Source organism: Marmota flaviventris, chromosome 2 (assembly GCF_047511675.1).
Source record: "Marmota flaviventris isolate mMarFla1 chromosome 2, mMarFla1.hap1, whole genome shotgun sequence".
Taxonomy (NCBI): domain Eukaryota; kingdom Metazoa; phylum Chordata; class Mammalia; order Rodentia; family Sciuridae; genus Marmota; species Marmota flaviventris.
Window position 1 is genome coordinate 92,349,388 of NC_092499.1, and position 26,504 is coordinate 92,375,891.

Sequence of the window (26,504 nt, forward strand, 5' to 3'; positions counted from 1 at the left end):
TAGCTTGCTTAGCATGTATAAGACCCTGGGTTCAATCTTTACTACTGCAAACACATACACATACACATGCACGCACACACACACACACAAACACACATTCTTCTGAAACAATAGTTTTGTGAAATGACAACTTTACTATTTGTATGCATTTTGGTATTTTTTATTCTATTCTCATTCACTGTAGTTGCTGTTTTTGACAAATTAAAATGATTTCATAGCCTATTATTTGATTTCAACTTGTATTTTCTAAAACATTGGCATAGAATAATAGCACTGAGTACTGAACTGAACTAATAGGAGTTCTTCCTAGCTCTTCCAGTTATTGGCAATATAACTTGGTCAAATAACTTCTCTGAATTATGGTGTCTTTAAAAAGTGGTATCATTGAATGAATCGTCAAGAGGGTTAAATAAGATAGGAGACCTGGCATTCATTCATTTATTTTTTATTTATATATATATTTAAAAAAATTTTTTTAAGTTGTTGATAGACCTTTATTTTATTTATTTATATGTGGTACTGAGAATTGAACTTGGTGCCTCACACATGCCAGACAAGCATGCTACCACTGAGCCCCAGCCCCTATTTATATGTATTTTAACGGACACATAGTTATTGTACGTATCTATGGGGTACAGTGTGGCGTTGCATTACATGTATATAATGTGTAATGATCAGAATAAAGTGATGTATCTGTCATCTCAGACATATTTGTTTGGGGAACATTAAACATCTCTATTATTTTCAAATAGTAAATTAATTGTTGTTAAGCATAGTTGTCCTCCTGTTCTATAGAACATTAGGTGTTAATCCTCTGATCCATCTGCATCCCTGTACCCATTAACCCTCTTTCCATCCCTTCTTCCTCCACACTGTTCCCAGGCTCCGGTAACACTATTCTGGTTTTTACTTCTTTAGAATCAACTTTAGATTCCATGTGTAGTGAAAATGTGCAGTATTTGTCTTTCTGATTTATTTTACTTAACATAATGTCCTCCAGTTTCATACATGTTGCTGCAACTAAAAATTTTTCTGAATAGTTTTCCATGGTGTATAAATAACATTTTCTTTATTCATTTTTTAATGGACATTTAGTTTGATTTTATATCTTGACAATTGTGAATAATGTTACAAAGAATATATCTCCTTAACATACTGATTTTATTTTTTTGAATATATAGCCAGTAGTGGGATTGTTGGATCATATGTTAATTCTATTTCTAGTTTCCTGAGGAACCACCATATGGTTTTTCATAATGGTGGCATTAATTTGCATTCATACCAACAGGGAATGAGAGTTCCTTTCTCTACATCCTTGCCAGCATCTGTTGTTTTTTGTTGGCATTCATTTATTGAATAATTATTTTTGAATAACTGTGATGTGCTATCACTGTTGTTGGTGTCGACAGTAAAGTAGTGAAAAAACAGACAAATACCCTTTGCCTTTTTGAATGTGTAATTCTAGGGCAAGGGGACAAACAATAAACTTTTTATTTTTGATTACAGCCTTTGTTACCTCCTGGGCCTTTAGAAATGATTCCTGAAAATCAAGATGACAACAATGAACTATTTAAAGAATTTCTGCAGACATGGGGTGAAATGAACAAGGTATAACTTGGCAGAGCTTATAGCTTTTAGTATCATCTGTTAAGGAAATTTCCATGTATATTAACAGCACTTTGGTTTCTATTCATGTTTCAGACAAGTCGTAAGAACACTGAAAAGGGGCTGTTCAGCATTAAAAGGTAAATTAAAATTCCTTGCCTTTGTTTTATATTTTTTTTGAGACATTTGAGCTACAAAAGCTATATAATATTATAGGAATTTTGAACATGAGGTGATAAAATATCCCCTGTATTTCTACTCTACAATAACTGTTGTTTTTGTTTTTGTATATTTCCTTTTAGGTGTTATCATATGTAATACAAATAGAATATAAGCTTTACGAAGGCAGGGATTTTGTCTCAATAACTAGAACACCCTGGCACATAGTATATATTTATTCAGTGTTGAAGAAAATGAGTGAATTCACGTTTTTACAACAATGTATTCTAAAGTATATACAATTTTGCATTAGGCTTTTTCATTTGTGGTTATATGTTAATAGAGTCTTTAAAATTATTATTATTTTTTTTAAAGAGAGAGTGGGAGAGAGAGAGAGTGGGGGAGAGAGAGAGAGAGAGAGAGAGAGAGAGAGAGAGAGAGAGAGAGAGAGAGAATTTTTTAATATTTATTTTTTAGTTCTCGGCGGACACAACATCTTTGTATGTGGTGCTGAGGATCGAACCCGGGCAGCACGCATGCCAGGCGAGCGCACTACCGCTTGAGCCACATCCCCAGCCCGAGTCTTTAAAATTATTAAATAATTGCATAATAATTCATTGAGTAGGTGAAATTTTTACTTAACCTCCTTCTGCCTATTTAGTATTGGGGGTTATTTTCCATTTAGTTTTGTGTAATTGTATAATATTTGTTGAAGTGTTTCTATGACAGTGGATTACTTTCTCAGAATAGATTTCTGGAAGTGGGTCTAATGAGTCAGATATTGTGGAATTTTTTTAATAGCTTTTAGTACACACTATTAAATCATTTTCCAAAAATCTTTTTTTCCCCCTCCTGAAAATCTTATATGAACTCACTCTAAAACTAGCAATACATGTGAGTGTGTGTGTGTTTATATTTTTAAAATTTTTCAGTGCTGGGATCAAATCCTGACCCTCATGTGTGGGGCAGTGCTCTATCACTGAGCCTACAGCCCTAGCCTGAGTATGTATGTTTATCTGTGGCCTCCTGGTTTTTGATATCATCATTAAAATTATTAAAGGTAATTTTATAATTCAAAAATGGTACCTCACTATTTTATTTCCTCAGTTAATCAGGAGGTTGAATATTTTCCAACATTTATTTACTATGACTTTCTTTTTTGAATCATCTTTTACTTATTTTGACTATTGAGATTGGTTTTACTTTTAAAATGTAACATTTTAATTTTGTAGCTACAAAGCCAATTTAAATGGAATGGTTATTAGTGAAGATGCTGTTCATAAAGTTACCAATGGCTCAATATTCTCTGTGGCTCTCCACCCATCAGAAACTAGAACTTTGGTAGCAGCTGGGGCCAAAAGTGGGCAAATTGGACTTTGGGATTTGGTAAGTTCTTATTACTTTCTTTCTTTTTTTTTTTTTAAGGTATTCAAGTTTGACTGAAGCAAATAGTCTTAAGAAGACTAGCTGAGAGACATTCATTTATACCTATAATTTGAGATAGAATTGCTTTATGATTCTAAATTTTAGAAATCTAGAGGAATTAAATTTGTTTTTATAGAACTTTAACATTTTTAGCTTGAATATCATTAGCCATCTGGGCATAAATTAACTGCCAGGAGGCTTTAAATGTATATGTGAAAAAGTCACATAAAATTCATAGTTTTTAAATTACGTTTAAAATATGATCTACTGTGATCTAAATGTTGTATCCCCCTTTAAATTCATATGATGACTTCCTAATCCCCAAAGTGATGATATTAGGAGGTGTGGGGCCTTGGGAGGTGAGTAGGTCATGCATGGGATTATTGCCCTTATAAAAGAAACCCAGTAGAGACCCCTTTCATCTTCCACAGGGACAGAGCTAAAAGGGACCATCCAGAAACCAGAAAGTAGGCCTTTGGTAGATAACCAAATGATCCAGAACCTGGATTTTGGATTGCCAAATCATCAGACTTGAGAAATAAATTTCTGGGTTTTTTTTATAATTTTGGTACTGGAAATTGAACCCAGAGGTGTTTTACCACTGAGCTACATCCCCAGCCCTTTTAATTTTTCTTATTTTGAGAAACTAATTAAAATTGAAAGTTCAGTTCTCAGGCACATAGCCACATCATTTTGGTCACCTTAGAAAGTTCTTTTGACCAGCACTTCTTTGGAACAAATTAGTAAGAACATTAATTTAGCAAAAATAAAGCTGAAAGGCAAGATGATAAAATTAACAGAATGAGATGAAAAAGAAGATTGTAAAACAAAGGAAACAGATTGAAGATTAATGAAACTAATATTAGGTGAGAGCAAGGAACAGAATAGCTATTACAGAAAATCAAATTGGAGACATTATAGGAAGGATTTGTGATACTCAACCACAGATGAAAAAGGCTTAGAGAAGCCAATAGAAAGACAGTCAAAGATGACCCAACAAATGAAACTGAGTGTATTGAAAAAGAACTTTTCCTGAAATGAAGATAGAATTGAATGGCAGCTGAAGGTGATCCCGTGTTCTAGAGAAATTGTAACTTAATGGATAAAGAAATCTTCAGGTAAAAAAAAAAAAAATTTCAAGGGGCTGGGGTTGTGGCTCATTTGTAGCGTGCTTGCCTCGCACATGTGATGCACAGGGTTTGATCCTCAGCAAAATAAAAAATAAATAAATAAAGATATTGTGCCCACGTGTAACTAAGACAAAACAAAACAAACAAACAAAAAAACAAATTCAGTATGAAGAGCCTGGCTTGTCTCAGTTTTCTATACAATATTATAAAGTTCTGAGAGAAAGACATATGGCCCTGGAATACTTATCCAGCTAAAGAAATTGTTTTTGTGTAATGGCAGAAGGTAGATAAAAAAATAAATAAAATAAAAAACAACAACCTAAAGAAATATGTGAAAAAATTCAAGACTCATGAGTTTCTCTGGAAAAATGTTTGGCAGCAAATTCTGGCCAAATCAACCCTACCACTTGGGAGGCTAAGGCAGGAGAGTCAAAAATTTGAGGCCAGGCGAGGTAACTTAGACTCTGTCTCAAAATAAAATGGGCTGGGGTTGTAGCTCAATGGTAGAGCACTTGACTAGCATGCATAAGGCCTTGGGTTCAATTCTAGTACTGCTAAAAAATGAAAAAAAAAATAGTAAATCAAGATTAAGAATTTAGTAATGAGATCGGGGATGTAGCTCAGTGGTATTCTGCTTGCCTAGCACATATTAAGGCCCTGGTTTTGATCTCTCTCTTTTTTTCAGGGTCTCACTGAATTGCTTAGTGCCTCACTAAATTGCTAAGACTGGCTTTGAACTCACGATCTTCCTGCCTCATCCTCTAGAGCTGCTGGGATTAACAGGCATTCGCCACTGTGCCTGGCACACTTTTTATTTTTTAATCTCTCACTTTTAGCTAATTTCTGTTGGTTAAGAACATTATTCTCTGTCTTTCTCTAACCACCCTTTCTACATTCCCATATTTTATTATATTATTTTTATCTACTCTGATAACATTTATACTGAGTTCTACAACCATAATTCCTATGGCTGTTTAACATTTAATAATAGTTCAGCATTTAAGTGAATTGAATGTTCATTATCAATTTTTTCCCTAAGGTTTTCTACTCCTAAATTCTTTTTTTTTTTTTTAGTTTAAGCATAAGGATCAAAACCAGCCAGGCACAGTGATGCATGCCTGTTAATCCCAGCGGCTTGGGAAACTGAGGCAGGAGGATCTCAAGTTCAAAGCCAGCCTCAGCAACTTAGTGAGGCACTAAGCAACTCAGCAAGACCCTGTCTCTAAATCAAATACAAAAAAGGGCTGGGAATGTAGCTCAATGGTTAAGCATCCCTGGGTTTAATCCCCGTAACCCCTCCCACTCCAAAAAAAAAAAAATAGAATAAATAAAAAGTGTAATGACTATAGCTGCTTTATGTTTTACATTTTTTCCTTTATAGGAGACAATATATCTTGTGAAGAATTATCTGAAGTTCAGAAATTTCCTTAGCTTCATTTTCTTTTGTTATTTTGAAGTATAGTTGAATTCAATACTATGAAAAAATGGCATGTACAGCATGGTCCTGTTTTTCCGAAGTTTCTTCATTGTCTCTGTCATGCTGTCTGCATAGGACTGTATAAAGAAATCTGTAACTCTCACTCAATATTTACTCAATATTTTCTTTAATTGTTTTTTTTTTAGTTGTAGGTGATACCTTTATTTTATGTATTTTTATGTGGTCCTGAGGATAGAACCCAGTACCTCACATATGCTAGGCAAGCACTTTACCACTGAGCCACAGCCCGAGCCCACAATGTTTTCTTGATAAAAAAATCAAGACTTGTAATGGATTTGTAATGATTTTTAAAAATTTTCATCTTTGTGCATTTCTGTATTGTTTTTCTTTTTTGGGGGGTGGGGTGGGTACTGGGGATTGAACCCAGGGTCTCAACTCATGCCAGGTGTTTTAGTTAACTATTTTGCTGTGTGACCAAAAGACTTGACAAGAATATAGAGGATTTTGAGACTCAAGGTTTTAGAGGTTTCAGTCTGCATGTGGTCTACTCCATTCTTCTGGGCCCAAGATGAGGCAAACATCATAGCAGAAGGCTATATCAGAGGAAAGCAGCTGGGGACATGGCACCAGGAAGTGGAGAGAGACTCTACTTTCCAGGGATAAAATTTGAACCCCCTAAGGTTTACCCCAAGGACCCAACACCTCTAGCCACACATTCCCTGTTTACCATCACCACTAGGTTAATCCCTGTCACACACTTATTAGGTCAAGGCTCCGATTACCCAGTCCTTTTACCTCTAAATATTCTTGCATTGCTGCACACATGAGCTTTTGGGGGATACCTCAAATCCCCAACCTCTGTATAAAGATATTTGTAATCCTCACTCAATATTTTTTTTTAAATCTTGATATTTTGGATTTGTAGTGTTTTTTTTTTTTTTTTTTGAATTTTCGTCTTTGTACATTTCTATATTTTCTTTTTTTTTTTTGTATTGGGGATTAAACCAGGGTGCTTTAACTGCTGAGCTCCATACCCAATCCTTTTTTTTTTTTGTTTCATTTTGAGATAGGGTCTCACTAGGTTGCTTATGGCCTTGCTAAGTTGCTGAGGCTGGCTTTGAACCTGTGATTTTCTTGTCTCAGCCTCCCAAGGTGCTGGGGTTACAGATGTGTGCCACCATGCCTACCCCATTTTAGTTCTTTATAACAATAGATAGTTCTGTTTTTCTAGAAAATAAATGTTATAAACATTATGCCAAGATGTCAACAGTTGTTAACTTTTCATAGGAGAATGTGTGTGTTTGTAATTTTTTTCCTTTTCTTTCTCTTTTCCTTGTAAAAAAAAAAAAAAAAAGATTTTTTTTCTTAATTTTAAAATTTAAAATAAAAACCAAGGGCTGGGGTTGTGGCTCAGAGGTAGAGCACTCGCCTAGCATGTGCAAGAACCTAGGTTTGATCCTCAGCACCACATAAAAATAAATAAATAAAATAAAGGTATTATGTCCAACTACACTACTAAAAATAAATATTAAAAATAATATTTTCTAAAAAATAAAAATAAAAACCAAAATTGACTATTTCAGAGCAGACTAAGCCAGATTTGGAAATAATCATTGCTCTGGTTTATAATATGCTATATGGTATAGGAACCCAAATCTGAAAAATGACTTCTTAGGAGTTAGTAATCCAATTGAATAAAGGCTAATCCTTAGATGTAGTAATATTAATATGGAAATTCAAATGTGTGAATTTTCATTGTGCATTTAGTAGACAAAATACTTTTAAAACTATAATTTTTCTGCCAGGACCAAATACCTTATGAAAAGTTGGAGGCCAGCCTGGGCAACATAATGAGACCCCATGTTTAAAAAAAAAATTATACTGAGAATAATGTTAATATTATAAGCCTACTTAGAAAGCAAAGTGTTAATGATATTGATATACTATAGTAATGAATTAATGTCATATGTGAAATAAAGAGTATATTTCTAATTTCCTGGGGATTTCATCTTGTGAAGTCATAATAAGTATGATTTAAAAACATTTTTTTGGGGGGCGTGGATACCAGGTATTGAACTTGGGCACTCAACCACTGAGCCACATCTCCAGCCCTATTTTGCATTTTGTTTAGAGGGTCTCACTGAGTTGCTTAGCACATCGCTTTTTGCTGAGGGTCGCTTTGAACTTATAACCCTCCTGTCTTAGCCTTCTGAGATGCTTAAAAATTAACTTTTGATGCTGTCCCATAATTCTTGGATGTTCTGGCGAGTATGTGAGGAAAAAGGTATGCTCATACACTGCTGGTGGGACTGCAAACTGGTGCAGCCCATATAGAAAGCAGTATGGAGATTTCTTGGAAAATTGAGAATGGAACCACCATTTGACCCAGCTGATTCATGGGTAGGGAGGGGGGAGCATGGGAGGAATAGATGAACTTTAGATAGGGCAAAGGGGTGGGAGGGGGCATGGGGTTAAAAGTGATGGTGGAATATGATGTCCAAAGTACATGTATGAAAACATGAATTGGTGTGAATTTACTTTGTATACAACCAGATATGAAAAATTGTGCTTTTTATGTGTAATATAAATTTTAATGCATTTTGCTGTCATATATAAATAAAAAAATTAATTAAAAAAAGGTAGTTAAGGGCTGGGGATGTGGCTCAAGCGGTAGCGCGCTCACCTGGCATGCTTGCGGCCCGGGTTCGATCCTCAGCACCACATACAAACAAGTGTGTCCGCCAAAAACTAAAAAATAAATATTAAAAAAAAAAAAAAAGGTAGTTAAAAAGTTAATTTTTGAAACAATCTTGCCCAGGCTGGTTTCTTAACTCCTGGGCTCAAGTGATCCCCTTGCTTAAGACTCCTGAGTGCTAAGGCTACAGGTTCATGTGACCATGCCTGGCAGAAGCAGTGATCTGCGTGCTATTTGTCTGTGTTGTCCACCCTGCCCCCCGCCCCGCGCTGCCCCCACTATTGTAAAGAAACTAGTTTGCTATTTGTGAAAAGCTGGACACTTAAAATTAATGTGATTTGGTATTGTTGATTTGAAAATTATAAGAAGAAAATGAAATTGTAAGAAAATTAAAACTATCAGAAAATGATAAAAGAAAATAATTTAATGTCATTTCCTAATTCTGACTATTTGAATGGGAGAGTGGATGCTGTTATAGACTTAAAAAAGACAATATAATCCAGATGTAAATACTTTAATTACATAATAACATAGTAAATATGTACTTTTCACTAGTTTTTAATCTCTTTTTCAACTTCCACCTCTTCCAGACCCAGCAAAGAAAAGAAGATGGAGCATATGTTTTTTATCCCCATAGTCAACCTGTTAGCTGTCTTTACTTCTCACCTGCCAATCCAGCCCACCTACTGTCACTGAGCTATGATGGCACATTACGATGTGGGGATTTTTCCAGAGCTATTTTTGAAGAGGTAAATGTTAATTTGTTTATATGTTGACATCCAATGATATTCTGGATTCTCCATGAAATGCTATATGAGTGCTTTTTTTTTTTTTTGTACTGAGGATTGAACTCATAGGCACTCGACCACTGAACCATATCCCCAGCCCTATTTTGTATTTCCTTTAGAGACAGGGTCTCACTGAGTTGCTTTGCACTTGCCGAGGCTGGCTTTGAAATTGTGATCCTCTTGTCTCAGTCTCCTTAGTCGTTGGCATGTACCATTGTGCCCGGCCACATGAGTGATTTTTATATCAGACTGAAAAGTAGTACAGCCTAAGGACTAAGTTCAAGACTCAGACCATCTATTACTAGTTGTGTGATATTATTTGTGTCTCAATTTCCATAGTTGTGGAATGGTATAGTCATAGTGTCTACTTTATAGGGTTGTCAAAAGGATTAAAGGAGTGAATACAGATAAAGTATTTAGGACCAAGACTGGCACATAGTGTTTGCTTTTATTTTTAAAATTTTTTTTAATTTTTTTTTTTTAAAGAGAGAATTTTTTAATATTTATTTTCTTTTAGTTATCGGCGGGCACAACATCTTTGTATGTGGTGCTGAGGATCGAACCTGGGCCGCATGCATGCCAGGCGAGCGCGCTACCGCTTGAGCCACATCCCCAGCCCCTTTTTTTTATTTTTTAAGAGTCAGGATTATACTCTATTGCCCAGGCTGGCCCCAGACTTCTGGGCTCATACCATCCTCCTGCCTTAGCCTCCTGAGTAGCTGGGACTACAAGTATATACTACCACACCTGACTATTCATATTCACTGTTATTATTTGCAGAAAGAATTTTAAGTAAAATAACTTCTTAATTTTGAGGGAAAACACTGGAATATTTTTCTTTTGTTTATCCATCCTGCCCTTCAGACATGAATTTTGTAGGAATGAGTCTTATACCTGACAAAAAGGACAATAGAAAAATTACCCACATAATGGTAATATATTATGCATATCTAAAATTTCTGGTGTGTAATATAATACAGAAATTATAAAATGTATTTTTTAATTTATTTTTGTGATGCTGGGGATTGAACCATGGAGTGCTCTACCACTAAACTATATCCCCAGTCCCTTTTAAAATTTTGAGACAGATAGAATTTACAGGGAAATGGATGGCATTAGAGCAGATTATGCTAAGTGAAGCTAGCCAATCCCTAAAAAACAAATGTCAAATGTCTTCTTTGATATAAGGAGAGTAACTAAGAACAGAGTAGGGTCGAAGAGCATGAGAAGAAGATTAACATTAAACAGGGATGAGAGGTGGGAGGGAAAGGGAGAGAGAAGGGAAAATGCATGGAAATGGAAGGAGACCCTCAGAGTTATACAAAAGTACATACAAGAGGAAGTGAGGGGAAGGGGAAAAATAATACAAGGGGGACAAACGAATGTCAGTAGAGGGGGCAGAGAGAGAAGAGGGGAGGGGAGGGGAGGGGAGGGGGGATAGTAGAGGATAGGAAAGACAGCAGAATACAACAGACACTAGTATGGCAATATGTAAATCAATGGATGTGTAACTGATGTGATTCTGCAATCTGTATATGGGGTAAAAATGGGAGCTCATAACCCACTTGAATCAAATTGTGAAATATGATATATCAAGAACTATGTAATGTTTTGAACAGCCAACAATAAAAAATTAAAAAAAAATAAAATAAAATAAAATAAAATTTTGAGACAGGGTCTTGCTAAATTGCTCAAGCTGTCCTCGTACTTGGAATCTTCCTGCCTCAGCTTCTTAGTTAGCTGGGTTTAGAGAAGTGTGCCACTGTGTCTGGCCTAAAAATTTGATTTTTCCTAACCTTCTAGCTAAGATTTAACATGACTCTTTCTTTTTTTGGTGCTGGGGATTGAATCCAGGGCATGCTAGTCAGGTATTCTAACACTGAGCCACATCCTCAGCCCAGATTTAACAGGTCTTGTGTGTTCTAATATGATGATGAAGCATTTAGCCCAGCTGTTCTGATCTGGTGAGGTTAGAATTGAAAATTGCTATTGGCTATACTGTGCAGGAAGCAGAGACCCAAGGGGTTTTTATTCAGAATACCTTGGGCCAAGTTTATTTGTAATTACCTCTTGGTAAGTCTTTTTCCTGAGCTGGTTTAAACTGTGCTAGTCAGATTAAAGTTTAAGTCTGCTTAAATTTAAGTTGAGGGTTGGGGATATGGCTCAAGCGGTAGCGCGCTCGCCTGGCATGTGTGCGGCCCGGGTTCGATCCTCAGCACCACATACAAACAAAGATGTTGTGTCCGCCGAGAACTAAAAAATAAATATTAAAAAAATTCTCTCTCTCTCTTGCTCTCTCCCTCTCTCACTCTCTCTTTAAAAAAAAAAAAAATTTAAGTTGAATGATACTCATGAATCCTCCCTCAGACACAGCCTAGATTATCAGACTACTGCTTGGAGATTTTCTAATCTATTTGACTTCTGGTGTGACAGGTCTGAAACTCCCAAGGCCTGAACAAAATATTTGGATCTCATTGTTCATATTTTGGTCTACTACTTAAATATCCATTTAATAATATTATTTAAGATGAATTTTCAGATTTGTTTAACCATGCCAGATATCCTCAGTAAGAGAATTCTTACAATTTGAACTTTTAAAATTTGGATTTGAATCTTCATGAACTTTAGGATAATTTTAGATGTAGGTTTCATCATTCATTTATGTTTTGTATTGGGGATTGAACCTAGGGCCATTTTACCACCAAGCTACATCCCCAGCGCTTCTTTATTTTATTTTTATTATGAGACAGGGTCTCACTAAGTTGCTGCAGCTGATCTAGAACTTGCGATCCATAGCCTGATTAACTGGCAAGAATTTTAATCTGATGAATATGCTACCACATATCTTGGACTTTGTTGGCAAAGTTACTTGTTATATTGAGATTTAATTTCAGCTGGATAGAATTCATATTTAGTCATTTTCCGGTAAATTTCACAGGGTAGATCAGGAACTAAGATTTATTGGGTTTAAGAGATTTAGGATATGGGTAGATGAACCATTTGATTGTAGGTGAGCCTCTGAGTTGATCACCACCTTTGTTTCCATTTTGTCCTGAGCTTCCTGTGTAGATAAATGAGGTTATTTGAGTAAACTGTCTTATAATCTTTTACTAAGAATTTGTGCATTGATTTTAAGAGTGTTGTAGAAGTGATTATTATTTATATCTTTAGGTATATAGAAATGAAAGAAGTGGCTTTTCCTCCTTTGACTTCTTGACAGAAGATGCTTCTACTTTACTAGTGGGACACTGGGATGGAAATATGTCACTGGTGGATAGACGGACACCTGGAACTTCTTTTGAGAAACTAATTCGTTCTTCTTTGAGAAAAATAAGAACTGTTCATGTCCACCCAGTGCACAGACAGTATTTCATGACTGCAGGGTTGAGGTATGTTCTTCTGAAAATGTAATGATTTAGTCCTTTTTTTTTAATATTTATTTTTTTAGCTGCAATTGGATATAATGCCTTTATTTTATTTATTTATTTTTATGTGGCGCTGAGGATCGAACCCAGGGCCTTGCACATGCTAGATGAGCGCTGTGCCGCTGAGCCACAACCCCAGCCCAGATTTAGTCCTTTTCATGCCATGAATACATGGTTTAGTTTGGTTGTCAAACACATCTGACTTTTGTGATACACAAAGGCCAAATAATTTTCCTTTCTTCACTAATGGGGGCTTTTCTTGAGTGAGACTTTTTTTTTTTTTAAATGAGAAATTCATTTGGATTTAATAAATAGTGAAAATATTGAAAGAAATATACATTTTTGTTTTCATTGGCACCATATGCATATGCATTTACTTCTAGTTTTATGAGAAGAAAATTTTTATAACCTGCGCATGATGGCATATGCCTGTAATCCCAAGAGGCTGAGGCAGGAGAATCGTGAATTCAAAGCCAGCCTCAGCAACTTAGTGAGGCGCTAAGCAACTCAGGGAGACCCTGTCTCTAAATAAGATCCAAAAAAGGGCTGGGGATGTGGCTCAGTGGTGAAGTGTCCCTGAGGTCAATCTCTGGCACTAAAACAAACAAAAATAAAATAAAATTGTATGTGATCTGTAACTTGGCTTTTTTCTTGGAGAGATTAAAAAATCTGTGTTGCCTTTTTTCTTGGAGAGATTGAAAAACCAATTCTGTACATGCAGGTTATAGGTATCTGCTCTAATTTTTGAATTTTTCTAATATTTTACTTTTCATCTGTATCAATAACTTTAAAATTAAAACCGAATTAGGGGTTATGTCTTAAATGTTATTCCATGTAGCAAGTATTTGAGTTTCTAACTTATGTTTAACCCTGTTCTAGAGGCTCATTACATGTACTCTGGCAACACTAATAATTCTTCCTCTCATTACAGGGATATTCATATTTATGACGTCAGGCACCTGAAACTCAGGGGAAGCCAGCCTTTGATTTCTTTGACTGAACACACGAAGAGCATTGCTTCTGCCTATTTTTCACCTGTTACTGGTAACAGAGTAGTGACCACATGTGCTGATTGTAAGCTGAGGTAAATTCAGAAGGCAGAAATATGGGTTTAAGGAATCTGAAGAGTCTGTAGCTATTGTGTTGGTAAAGGAGACACTTAATTTACTGTTGTTCCTATTTAATCGCTAGGGTTACTATTTTGTGGCCATATTGAGGTTCACAGAAACCATATACTTAATGGTTTCACAGCAGTTTTGGGGTCTAGGAGATTTCCTTGAGATTGGAAAAGGTCTATAGCTACCCTGGGGAATTGATGGTCAAGCTTTCTTTTCAACACTGAAGCAGCCCTCAAATCCCAATGAAACCAGGTTGTGTGTCCTCTTGGAAAGGAGATAATTTTAGCATAGGGAGAAGCTCTTACTTTGTGGCATAGGTTCTACATTACAGGTGAATTGTTGAATGGAAATTGTATAGTCCCAGACCATGGGCAGGCAGAAAACATAGCAAAAATTTGGCTTATTTACAAACTTGTGGATATGGTTCTAGGGTTTTGGCTTTGGTATTTTCTAAAGCTACTTCCTAAAAATTGATTTTAAAATCAGTTGAACCAAAGTAGAAAAGTCTTTCAGCAAATATCTGTTGAATATATACCATGAGTCAGGCTCAGATATGGCACTTTATTTCTGGTTGGAAGTTTATGGAATGGCACCCATTAGGAAAAGCATGGTCTGCAATGTGTGACAGGTGCCCAGTTAGTTTCTAGCACAGTATGTGAGCATTACCAAGAGATGAAGTAAGAGAGTCACTAGGGAATGGCACCCCTGTGTCCTATTTCCACAGTGCAGTTTCTTTAGTTTTGAGCTACCTATTGTCCCATTCTTGTTCATTTACACTGACAAGTTTACTTTTGTTACATTAACCATTAATGATTTGGCTTTCTAGTAATCTAGGCAAGAAGCTCTAGTGTGGAGTAAGTACATTGTAATAGTTAAGCAAAATGAAAAGGGGAGATGGTAGTGATGTGTTTGGTTTCCTTCTGGCACAGTACTTAGTGGAGGCTTCTGGACTCTTTGGGTGCTGGCCCTTCAGCACCTGGAAATGATAATATAAGGCCCTCAACTGATGAGTTTTGTAGGGAAATTGCTCTTGATACATGTGTATACTTTAAGGGAATTTGCATTTTCAAATCACATCCCTGTGTATGTCTCATTGTGAATCCAAATATAGTTTGAGTCCAGATTATCACTTTAGAATGTTCATTTTAAGTTTGGAGTATTAGTTTAAATATCTCCACATAAATCCATAAATACTGGATTTTATAATATTCCTTATAATTTTATAATATTCTTTTAGTTCAGTATATCTGCTGAGGTTAGAATATGATATATATATATTTTAAAATAATTATAGTTAATACAACAAACCAATGAATGTCTTGTTAAATACACTGATGCTATTTCAGGAAAATTTCCAGAAGTAATAAAAATCTATCTGGTTCATGTTATTTTGCAGAGTCTTTGACAGCAGCTGTATTTCTTCCCAGATTCCTCTCCTCACCACCATCAGGTAGGCTTCCATATGCCAAATAACAGTTCCTGGATTGCTTTGAACTATTTGTTGGAGGGCATAAGTTAGACGTCTGATTGTTAAAGAGTTGTAATAGGCCTGATTTTTGTATCACATTGTATAAGTGTCCTAGTTTTCTAGTTGCTATCCAGAAGAGCTCTTGCTTCCAGGTTGTCTGTGTCTATAAAGAGGTTCAATCTCTTTTAGTCAGTAGCTATTCTCTGCAGGTGGAAGTTATTTTTGGATAAGGTTAATGACTTTATTCTGACCTGAATTACTCATGTTACTTTATTAAAGAAGACTAACTACTCATTTGCTGATGAGGCTGTCTGAAGCTCTGTTTATTTGTGCTTGTTTATTCTGGGCTCGAGTGCCTTTCCCATCTTCCTACTTATTTAATTTCTTTGATTACCCTCTTTTTCCATCTGCTGTTTAGAGAGAGTGAGTGTTTTTTTACACCTAGCTTTACACCATGCCTTCTCCCTTGATAACTCCGTTTTTTAGTGTTTATGAAGTTGGGGACAGGGTGTGTGATTGTTGCTTTCTGAGATTTATAGTCTTTATAGGCTATACTTAAGTATATTTATTTTTTGTAAGTTTTTTGCCATTTAAATTTCTCTTCCATACTTTATGTTCTAGCTTAAAAGTTTCTTTTTTTCATATTCACAATTTACTTGACAAAAATTGTACATAGGCTGGGCACGGTGGCCCACACCTGTAATCTCATTGGCTGTGGAGGAGGTTGAGGCAGGAAGATTGTGAGTTCAAAGCCAGCCTCAGCAACTAAGGCGCTAAGCAACTAAGTGAGACCCTGTCTCTAAATAAAATACAAAAAAGGGCTGGGGTTGTGGCTTGGTGGTTGAGCGCCCCTGGGTCTAATCCCCATTATCAAAAAAAAAAAAAAAAAAAAAGTACATGTTTATTGTATATAGCATGTTTTGAAATATGTATATATTATGGAATGGCTACATTTAATTAATTAGCATATGCATTACTTCACACCATTTTTTTGGGTGAGAACACTTAAAAAAATCAGTGATTTTGAAGAATATGACACATCGTTATTAACTATAATCATCATGTATACAATAGATATCTTGAACTTATTCCCACGAGAATTTGTGTTCTTTGACCAACATCTCCCAATCCTTCCCCCACCAGCTTTTGTTAACCATCATTCTGAGTTCAACTTTTTTAGATTCTTCATGTGATTGAGATTATGTGGCATTTATTTTTTGATGCCTAGTTTATTTCACTAAACATGTCTTTCAGGTTTGCTCATGTTGTTGCAAATGACAACATTTCTCTCTTTTTAAAGGCTGAATAGCATTGCAATTGTATTTATTCATTAATTGGTTGATGGACACTTAGGCTGATTCAGTAATCATGGCTATTGTGAATAATTCTGCGATGAACACAGGAGTGCAAATATCTGACTCACTGATTTAATTTTTCTTTGGATATATACCCAGTAGTGAGATTGCTGGATCATCTTTCTTTCTTTCCTTTTCTTTTTCTTTATTGTAGTTGTAGATGGACAGCATGCCTTTATTTTACTTATTTTTATGTGGTGCTGAGGATTGAACCTAGTGCCTTACACATGTGAGGCAAGTCTCAGCCCTGGTAGTTCATTTTTTAAATAGTTTGAGGAACCTTCATACTGCTTTCTATAGTATCTGTACCAGTTTACATTTCCACCAACAGTGTATAGGGTTTCTTTTTCTCTACATCCTCTCCAACATTCCAACATTTATTTATTTATTTTTTTCTTTTGTGCTAAAGATCAAACTCAGGGCCTGGTGCTTGCTAAGCAGATACTTTACCATTGAGCTCAACCCCTAGCCCTACGCTATGACTTAATAATAGCTGTTTTAACAGATGTGAGGGGATATTTTATTGTGGTTTTAATTTGTATTTCTCTGATTTAGTGAAGCTGAACTTTTAAAAACCTATCTGTTGGCCATGTATACATCTTTTTTAAAAGAAGTATCTATTCACATACTTTGCCCATTTTCTAATTGGGTTGTTTTTTTTATGGAGTTGAGTTCCTTATGTATTTTGGATATTAACTCCTCAGATACATATATTTTCTTCCATAGATTGTCTTTTCACTCTGCAGATGGTTTCCTTAGTTGTGCAATAGGTTTTTAGTTTGATAAAGTTCCATTAGTCTATTTTTTGGGGGGGTGAGGGTGGTAACAGGGATTGAACTCAGGTGCTCTTAACCACTGAGCAACATCCCTAGTCCTTATTTTTTATTTTGAGACAGGCTCTTGCTAAGTTAATCAGGCCCTCACTCAGTTGCTGAGGCTGACTTTGAATTTGTAATCCTCCTGCCTCAGCCTCCCAAGCCACTGGGATTACAGGTGTGCACTACTATGCCTGACTTATTTTTGCTTTTATTGCCTGTGCTTTTGAGTTCATATCCAAAAACTCATACTCCAGACTAATGTTATGGAACTTCCCCCTGTGTTCTTCTAGTAGTCTTCCAGTTTTAGGTCTTGCATTTAAGTCTTTAATCCATTTAAATTGATATTGGTGTATGGTAGAAATCCATTTTCATTCTTCTGTATGTGAATATCCTATTTTTCTAACATCATTTATTGAAGAGACTGTACTTTCCCTATTGTGTGTTCTTGGCATCTGTGTCAAAAATCAGTTGACTGTAAATGGTGTGGATTTATCTCTAGGCTGTATATTCAGATACATTTATATGTATATCTGTTTTTATGTCAATACCATGTTAATTACAGTAGCTTTGTAGTATATTTTTAAGCCAGGTAGTGTGATGCTTCAGCTTTGTTTGCATAATATTTGATTGGCTTTCCAGAATTTTAGCATTGCTTTCTATTTTTATAAAAAATGTCTTTGGAATTTTGATAGAAATCACATTGAATCTATAGATTGAGAAGTATGGACATTTTTAAAATACCAGTTTTTCTTTTTTTTTTTAGATTAACATTTAACAGGGATGAGAGGTGGGAGGGAAAGGGAGAGAGAAGGGAAATTGCATGGAAATGGAAGGAGACCCTCAGGGTTATACAGTGGAGGGGGTAGAGAGAGAGGAGGAGAGAGGAGGGGTGGGGAGGGGGGAGGGGGGAGGGGGGAGGATGGGAAAGGCAGCGGAGCACAACAGACACTAGTATGGCAATATGTAAATCAATGGATGTGTAACTGATGTGATTCTGCAATCTGTGTATGGGGTGAAGGTGGGAGTTCATAACCCACTTGAATCAAAGTGTGGAATATGATATGTCAAGAAATTTGTAATGTTTTGAACAACCAACAATAAAAAATTTAAAAAAAATTTCTTTTAGTCGTACACAATGCCTTTATTTATTTATTTATTTTTATGTGTTGCTGAGGATTGAACCCAGGGCCTTGCACGCTTTAGGCGAGCGCTCTATGGCTGAGCCACAACCCCAGTCCCAATACCAGTTTTTTTTAATCTGTGAACACAGGATATCTTTACATTTATTTGTGTCTTGTTCAATTTTTTTTTTTATCAGCATTTTGTAGTTTTCAGCATTTAGGTCTTTTTACCTCTGCCATAATCTATTTTCCATTGTTATAATAGAATAATGGAGCCTGGAAATTTGTAAAGAAGAGAGGTTTATTTTGGTTCAGGGTTTTGGAGCCTGGGAAGTGTGAAAGTATAATGCTGGCATCTACTTAGCTTCTGGTGAGGGCCTCATGCTCCTTCAACTCATGTTGGAAAGCAGAAGGACAAGCAGGTGCCGGTGAAAGACAAAATACAGAGGGGGACTCGCTTAATAACAGCCTGTTCTTGCAGGAACTAATGTGATTCTGTGAGAGTGAGAACTCACTCATCCAAGAAAGGTATTAATCCATTCACGAGACCTCTACTTCCATGACCCAATGCCCACCATCCAACACTGCTGCAAAATCAAGCTTCCACTTGAGTTTCAGAGGGAAAAACATGTATTCAAACCACAGCAACCTTCTTGGTTCATTACATTTATTCCTGAAAGTGGGTATGGTGGTGTGTGCTTGTAGTCCTAGCTATAACCTGAGGCAGGAGGATTGCCTGAGTCCAGAAATTTGAGGTAAAACCCTATCTTGGAAAACAAAATCAAAATTTATTCTGAAGCAGCTACATGTCAGGAGGGTTCTATCTGAACAAAAGGGAAGTTTTTTCCAACAACCACAACAAAAAATTTATTCTGAAGCATTTTACTTTTTTGTAGTTATTATATGTGGAATTCTTTTCTTCTTCCCTCCCTCCCTTAGGATTGAACCCAGGACCTCTTGCATGCTAGACAAGTGCTCTTATCACTGAGCTACATCCCCAGCCTTAGGGATGTTTTCTTTATTTCTTTTTTAGATGTTGATGTATAGAGTGTATAGAAAAGTCATCCCCTGGGTTAGTTTACCATTACCTTGCTCACCCCGCCAAAAGAAATACCACTGATTTTGTATGTTAAATTTTATATTCTGAAGCTTTTTGAAATTTTCATCAGTTTTTAGGATTAATTTGTACCTATGGTCATATTGACTGTGAACAATGACAGTTTTACTTCTATGGTCATATTGATTGCGAACAATAACAATTTTACTTCTTTTCCAATTTGGATGCCTTTTCTTTCTTTTTCCTTCCTTATTGTTCTGTCTGGGAGTTACTTTTGGTACTCTGTGGAATAGAAGGGGCAAGAGGGGGCATCCTTGCCTTGTTTCTGATTTTAGAGGAAAAGCTTTCAATTTTTCACTGTTGCATATGAATTTTGCTGTGGTTTTTATTGTCTATGGTCTTTACTATGTTGAGGTACAATACTTCACTACCTTATTTGTTGAGGATTTTATCAGGAAAGGGATTGAAGTTTGTCAAATATTTTTCAAAATCTGTTGAGATAGTCATGGGTTTTTTGCTTCATTGTGTTAATGTGGAGTATCGTATTTATAGATTTGCATATTTTGACCATTCTTGTATCCTTAGGGTAACTCTCACTTTATCATAATGAACAATCTCTTTAAAATGCTGTTGAGTTTGGTTTTCCATTGTTATAGTAGAATAATGGAGCCTAGAAATTTATAAAAAGAGAGGTTTATTTTGGTTCAGGGTTTTGGAGCCTGGGAAGTGTGAAAGTATAATGCTGTTATTTATTTATGTATGTATGTATGTATGTACGTACGTACGTACGTACCGGGGATTGAACCCAGGGACACATCACTACTGAGCTACATCCCCAACCCTTTATATATTTTATTTCAAAACAAGGTCTTGCTAAGTTGCTGAATGAGACTGGCCTTGAACTTGTGATCCTCCTGCCTCAATCTCCCAGTTGCTGGGATTACAGGTGTGCACCACCACATCTGACTGCTAGTATTTTATTGAAGACTTTTGCATCTTTGTTCATCAGGGATATTGGCCTTCACTTTTCTTGTAGTGTCCCCTATACAGCGATGGCACAAGTGTAATACCAGCTAGTTTATCAGTTTCTAATTTTTTTTTTTTTTTGGTACCGGGGATTGAACTCAGGAGCACTCGACTGCTTAGCCACATCCCCAGCTCTATTTTGTATTTTATTTAGAGACAGGGTCTCACTGAGTTGCTTAGTGCCTTGCTGTTGCTTAGGTGGCTTTGAACTCTTGATCCTCCTATCTCAGCCTCCTCAGGTGCTGGGATTACAGGTGTGTGCCACCACACCCGGCTTCTAATATGTTTTATTTATTTAGTTGTAGTTGGACACAGTATCTTTCTTTTATTTTTATGTGGTGCTGAGGATCGAACCCAGGGCCTCGCACGCGCTAGGTGAGCGCTCTACCACTGAGCGACAATCCCAACCCATAATGTGTTTCTTTTTTTTTTTTTAAGTTAAAGTGATTATTTTTGAACAGTAAAAATTTTCATTAAAGCTTGGGTCATTTAGTGGCAGTAGGAAATATGGCTTTCTATAGTCCCTGCTTCTTTAATAATAAAGGATTGTTTACACAATCCCAGCAGCTGGGAAGGCTAGGGGCAGGAGGATTGCAAGTTGGAAACCAGCCTCAGCAACTTGGTTAGAGACTCTGTCTTAAAATAAAAAATAAAAAGGGTTAGGGATGTTGCTCAGTGGTTAAGCGCCCCTCCGTTCAATCTCTGGTACCAAAGGAAAAAAAAAAAAAAAAAGAAAAGGAAGGATTGTTAGTGGTATAAAGGTATAGAAAATAAAAGGGCAGCCCTTTACTGTTAGATTTTTTTTTTTTTTATTTTAAAGACATTTATTTTAAACACATGCAGAGCTGGATACAAATGCCTTTTAACCATGTGGCGGGGATGATTATTACATTGACTGCTTACACTGATCATTTCTTCCTCTCCACTACTTTTAGATTTTGATCATGCTAGTTACCCCATGTGAGTAGAATCATATTCTATTTGTCCTTTTATTGCACTTAGTATAGGTCCTCAGTGTTCATTCACATTGTAGTATGTGACAAGGTCTCCTTTTAAAGGCCATGTTATATTTTACATGTGTTTACCACATTTTATTTATCCATTCATCTGCCAGTGGATATTTGGGTTGTTTCAATTTCTTGACTATGGTGAATAATGCTGCTATTAACATGGCTGTACAGATATTTTCTGAAAATACTGCTTTGAATTCTTTTGTAGCATTGGTGATTAAACCCAGGGTTGCTCTACCACTGAGCTACATCCCCAACCCTTTTTAAAAAAAATTATATTTTGAGACAGTGTCTCACTAAGTTGCTGAGACTAGCTCAAACTTGGGATCCTCCTGCCTCAGACTTCCAAGTAACTGGGAGTATAAGTAAATGTCACTGTGTCTGGCGGAATTCTTCTGGATGTGTACACAGAAAAGGGTAATGGTAATATGGTAATTCTATTTTTAATTTTTAGAGTAACCACCATACTATTTTCCATATTGGTTGCACTGTTTTACATGTCCCACCAGGAATGCCCAGGGTTCATTTTCTCTTCATCCTGGTGGGTGTCAAGGGATTCCGTTTTATTTATTTATATGTGGTGCTGAGGATCGAACCTAGGGCCTCACACAGGCTAGCGCTCTACCACTGAGCCACAACCCCAGGCCTCAAGGGATTCTTACCCATTGTAGTTTTGATTTACATTTGTCTAATGATTAGTGATTTGATTATCTTTTTTTAGGCTTTGCCATTTGTATATCTTCTTTGAAGAAATATCTATTCAAGTCCTTTGCCCGTTTTCCAATTGAGTTATTTGGTTTTGTTGCTTTATTTGTTGAGTTATAGGAGTTCTTTATGTATTCTGGACATTAACCCCTTATTGAATACATGATTTGCCAACATTTATTCAAATTCTTTAGATTGTCTTTCACTCTGTAGATTGTTTGTTTTGAAGTGCAGAAGTTTCTCTGTGTGATATAATCCCATTTCTCTACTTTTGCATTTGTTGTCCATGCTTTTTGTATCATATCCAAGAAATCATTGCCAAATCTAATGCCTTAAAGCTTTTCATGTGTTTTTTTCCTAGGATTTTATAACTTTAGGTCTCAGGTTGATTTTTAATCTACTTTGACTTAATTTTTGTAATTGGTATAAGTCAAGGATTATTCATTTGCACATGAATACCAGTTTTCCCATCATTATTTGTTGAATATATTGTCATTTCCCTATTGTTGTGGTCTTGGCCCCTGAGGGTTTATTTCTGAGGTATTTATTCTGTTCCCCTGGTCTATATTTATATCTTTATTCCAGTAACACACTGTCTTAATTACTGTTGCCTTGTATTATGCTTTTTAAAAAAATATTTAGTTTTTAGTTAGACACAATATCTTTATTTTATTTATTTTTATGTGGTGCTGAGGATCGAACCCAGGGCCCTGCACGCGCTAGGCAAGCGCTCGGCAAGCGCTCCACCACTGAGCCACAACCCCTGCCTTTGTATTATGCTTCTTAAAAAAATTTTATTGATACATAATTGTATATCTTTATGGGCTATAGATGATTTATACATTGTATATTATTATTCAACTAGGATACTTAGTTATTCATCTCAAACATTTATCATTTTGTATTAAGATTAAAAATCCTAGCCATTTGGGATTGTATGGTACAATATTGTTAACTATAATTACTCTCTGTACAATAAGACACCAACACTTATTCTTCTGTCTGGCTATACTTTGTATCTATTAGGTAGAACTCCATCTCCTCCTCCCAGCCTCTGGTAGCTACTCTTCTGGTCACTAGTTTTATAAGCTTGGCCATTTTAGGTCCTGCAGATGAGTGAAGTCATGTGGTATTTGTCTTTCTGTGTCTGGTTTATTCCACTTAACATTATGATCTCCAGTTCTATCCATGTTGTTGCAAATGACAGGATTTTGTACTTTTTATAGCTAAATAGTGTTATATGGTATACGCAGTATATTTATTTTTATGTGGTGCTGAGGATCAAACCCAGAGCCTAACATATGCAAGGCAAACGCTCTTACCACTGAGCTACAGTCCCAGCCCTTGTCTTTTTGATTATAGTTATTCTAAATGGAGTTAGATGATATCTCATTGTGGTTTTGATTTGCATTTACCTGATGATTAGTGATATAGAACATTTTTTCATATACTGGTTGACCATTTATATATCTTCTTTTGACAAGTGTCTATTCAAATTATTTGCCCATTTTTAAATCAGATTCTTTTTTCTTTTTCTTTTTTTTTTTTTTTGGGGGGGGGGTGGTTGCTTGTATGTTTTGGATATTAATACCTTGTCAGACAGTTTGCAAATATTTTGTCTCTTCACTGTTGACCATTTCCTTTGCTGTGCAAGAAGAGTTTTAGTTTGAAGTAATCCTGTTTGTCCTTTTTTAAAAAATATTTTTAGTTGTAGATGGACACAATACCTTTATTTAATTTATTTGTATGTGGTACTGAGGATTGAACTCAGTGCCTCACCTGTGCTAGGCAAGTGCTCTACCACTGAACCACAACCCCAGCCCTATTTGTTTTTTATCTTGTATTACCATATTGTATCATGTTTTGAAATTAACAATTAAAGGTCTTCAACTTTGTCTTCTTTTCAAGATAGCTTTGACTATTTGAGCTCCCATATGAATTTTTCTTTTTTTCCTTCTGGTACCAGGGATTGAACCCAGGGAAAATTAACCACTAGTCCACATCTCTAACCCTTTTTATTCTTATTTTGAAGAGGCCCTCACTAAGTTGCCCCAGCTGGCCTTGAAGTTGCAGTCCTCCTGCCACTCAACCTCCCGAGTTGCTGGGGTTACAGGGATGCATCACTACACCCAGTAGACCCCCTCCTTTTTTTTTTTTTTTTTTTTTTTAAAGAGAGGAGGTTTCATTATATTGCCAGGTTGGCCCTTAACTCTTGGGCTCAAGCAGTCTTCCTGACTCAGCCTCCTGAGTAGCTGGAACTACAGGCATGTGCCACCTTGCCTGGCTTAAACAACTAATTTTTATGTGTTCGTTTAGTAAAGTTGCTTATTATACACTTTTTTTTTTTTTGCATAGAATCTTTAATTTTTTTTTACATTTAAGATCATGTCCTCTGCAAACAGGTAATTTTATTTCTTCATTTCTTTTTCTTATTTAATTATGGTGGCTTAGAATTCTAGTCCTGTGTTGAATAGAAGTGACAGGAGAGCACAACCCTGTCTTAATCTTGATCTCAGAGGAAATCTTAAAAGTCTTTTGTTATTGAACATATTGGTTTTGAGCTTTTCAGGTATGGCTTTCATTTTGTTGATATAGTTTCCTTCTATTCCTAGTTTGTTGAGTGTTTTTAGCATGACGATGCATTGAAGTTTGTCAAATGGTTTTTCTTCATCAATTGAGATAATCATATGCTTTTCTTTATTTATTTCTTATTTATTCTAGTACAATAGTGTGTTTTGTTTTTTTTTCAATAGTGTGTTAAATTGATGGTGGAACCATCCTTGAATCCCACTTGCTAATGATGTGTAATTATTTTAATGCTCTGTTGAATTTGGTTTGCTATTTTGTTCAGGATTTTTACATCAGTATTGATCAAGGATATTGGTCTATAGTTTTCTTGTATATTTGTCTGGCTTTAGTATCAGAGTGAGGCTGTCCTCAGAATGAGTATGGCAGTGTTCCCTTCCATACTTTGAAGAAATCTGAGAAGCACTGGTATCAATTATTATCAGTATTTAGTAGAATTCTTTGGTGAAGCCATCAGGCTTTGTACTTCTTTTGGAAGGTTTTTGATTACTGCTTCAATCTCCTTGTTATAAAATTATAGGACTGTTTAGAGTTTTTATGTCTTTAGGAGTAAGTCTTATTAGGTTATATTTCTAGAAATTTGTCTTCTGGATTATCCAGTTTGCTTATAATTGTTCATAGTATTCTCTTAAAATCCTTTTTGTGACATCAGTTGTAATGTTCCCTCTTTGATTTTATTTTTTTTGAATTTTTTTTCTTGGTTAACCTAGCTAAGGGTTTGCCAATTTTGTTGATCTTTTTAAAAAACATCTCTTAGTTTACCTGATTTTTTTCCCTGTTGTTTTTATTTATTTCTGTGCTCAACTTTGTTTTCTTTCTTTCTTCTGCTAACTTTGGGTTTAGTTTGTTCTTTTTCTGAGTCTTGGAATTACAGGCTTAAGTTATTGATTTGAGATATTTCTCTTCCTTTATTTTGGTAGGTTGAACCTAGGGCCTCATGCATGCTAGGCAAGCACTCTACTACTGAACTCTATCCCCAGCCCTGTTTTTTTTTTTTTTTTTTGAGAATTTATTTAAAATATTTATTTATTTTTTTAGTTTTCGGCGGACACAACATCTTTGTTTATATGTGATGCTGAGGATTGAACCCGGGCCTCACGCATGCCAGGCAAGCATGCTATCGCTTGAGCCACATCCCCAGCCCTGTTTTTGTTTTTTAATATAAGCATTTATCTCTTAGTATTGTTTTCACTGCATGCATAAATTTTGTATGTTGTGTTGTCATTTTCATTTGTCTTCAATGTTTTGTAATTTCTCTTGTGATTTATTCTTTGAGACCTAAATGTATTTTTTTTTTTTTTGTACCAGGGATTGAACTCAAGGGCACCCAGCCACTGAACCACATCCCCAGCCCTATTTTGTAATTTATTTAGAGACAGGGTCTCACTGAGTTGCTTAGTGCCTTGCTTTTGCTAAGGCTGACTTTGAATTTGTGATCCTCCTGCCTCAGGCTCCTGAGCCACTGGGATTACAGGAGTGCACCAGTTTGCCCAGCTTTAAATGTATTTTTTTTATTTTAAAGTTGTATGAACTGTGATAGCAAAAAAAAAAAAAATTGTATGGCATATAAAATGG

The 26,504-nt window shown here is 35.8% G+C and overlaps 1 protein-coding gene across 3 annotated transcripts in view; it reads left to right on the forward strand.

Annotated features, from left to right (window-relative positions):
- Window positions 1-26,504, forward strand: part of Wdr76 (WD repeat domain 76) — a 107,760-nt gene that overhangs the window by 19,916 nt on the left and 61,340 nt on the right. For all 3 annotated transcript variants that reach the window (XM_071608207.1, XM_071608206.1, XM_027926193.3), the window contains 7 exons: window positions 1,507-1,608; window positions 1,702-1,745; window positions 2,997-3,150; window positions 9,043-9,201; window positions 12,412-12,629; window positions 13,597-13,749; window positions 15,180-15,233. In XM_071608207.1, the coding sequence (XP_071464308.1) occupies window positions 1,507-1,608; window positions 1,702-1,745; window positions 2,997-3,150; window positions 9,043-9,201; window positions 12,412-12,629; window positions 13,597-13,749; window positions 15,180-15,233 (884 nt within the window). The remainder of the gene's footprint in view (window positions 1-1,506; window positions 1,609-1,701; window positions 1,746-2,996; window positions 3,151-9,042; window positions 9,202-12,411; window positions 12,630-13,596; window positions 13,750-15,179; window positions 15,234-26,504) is intronic.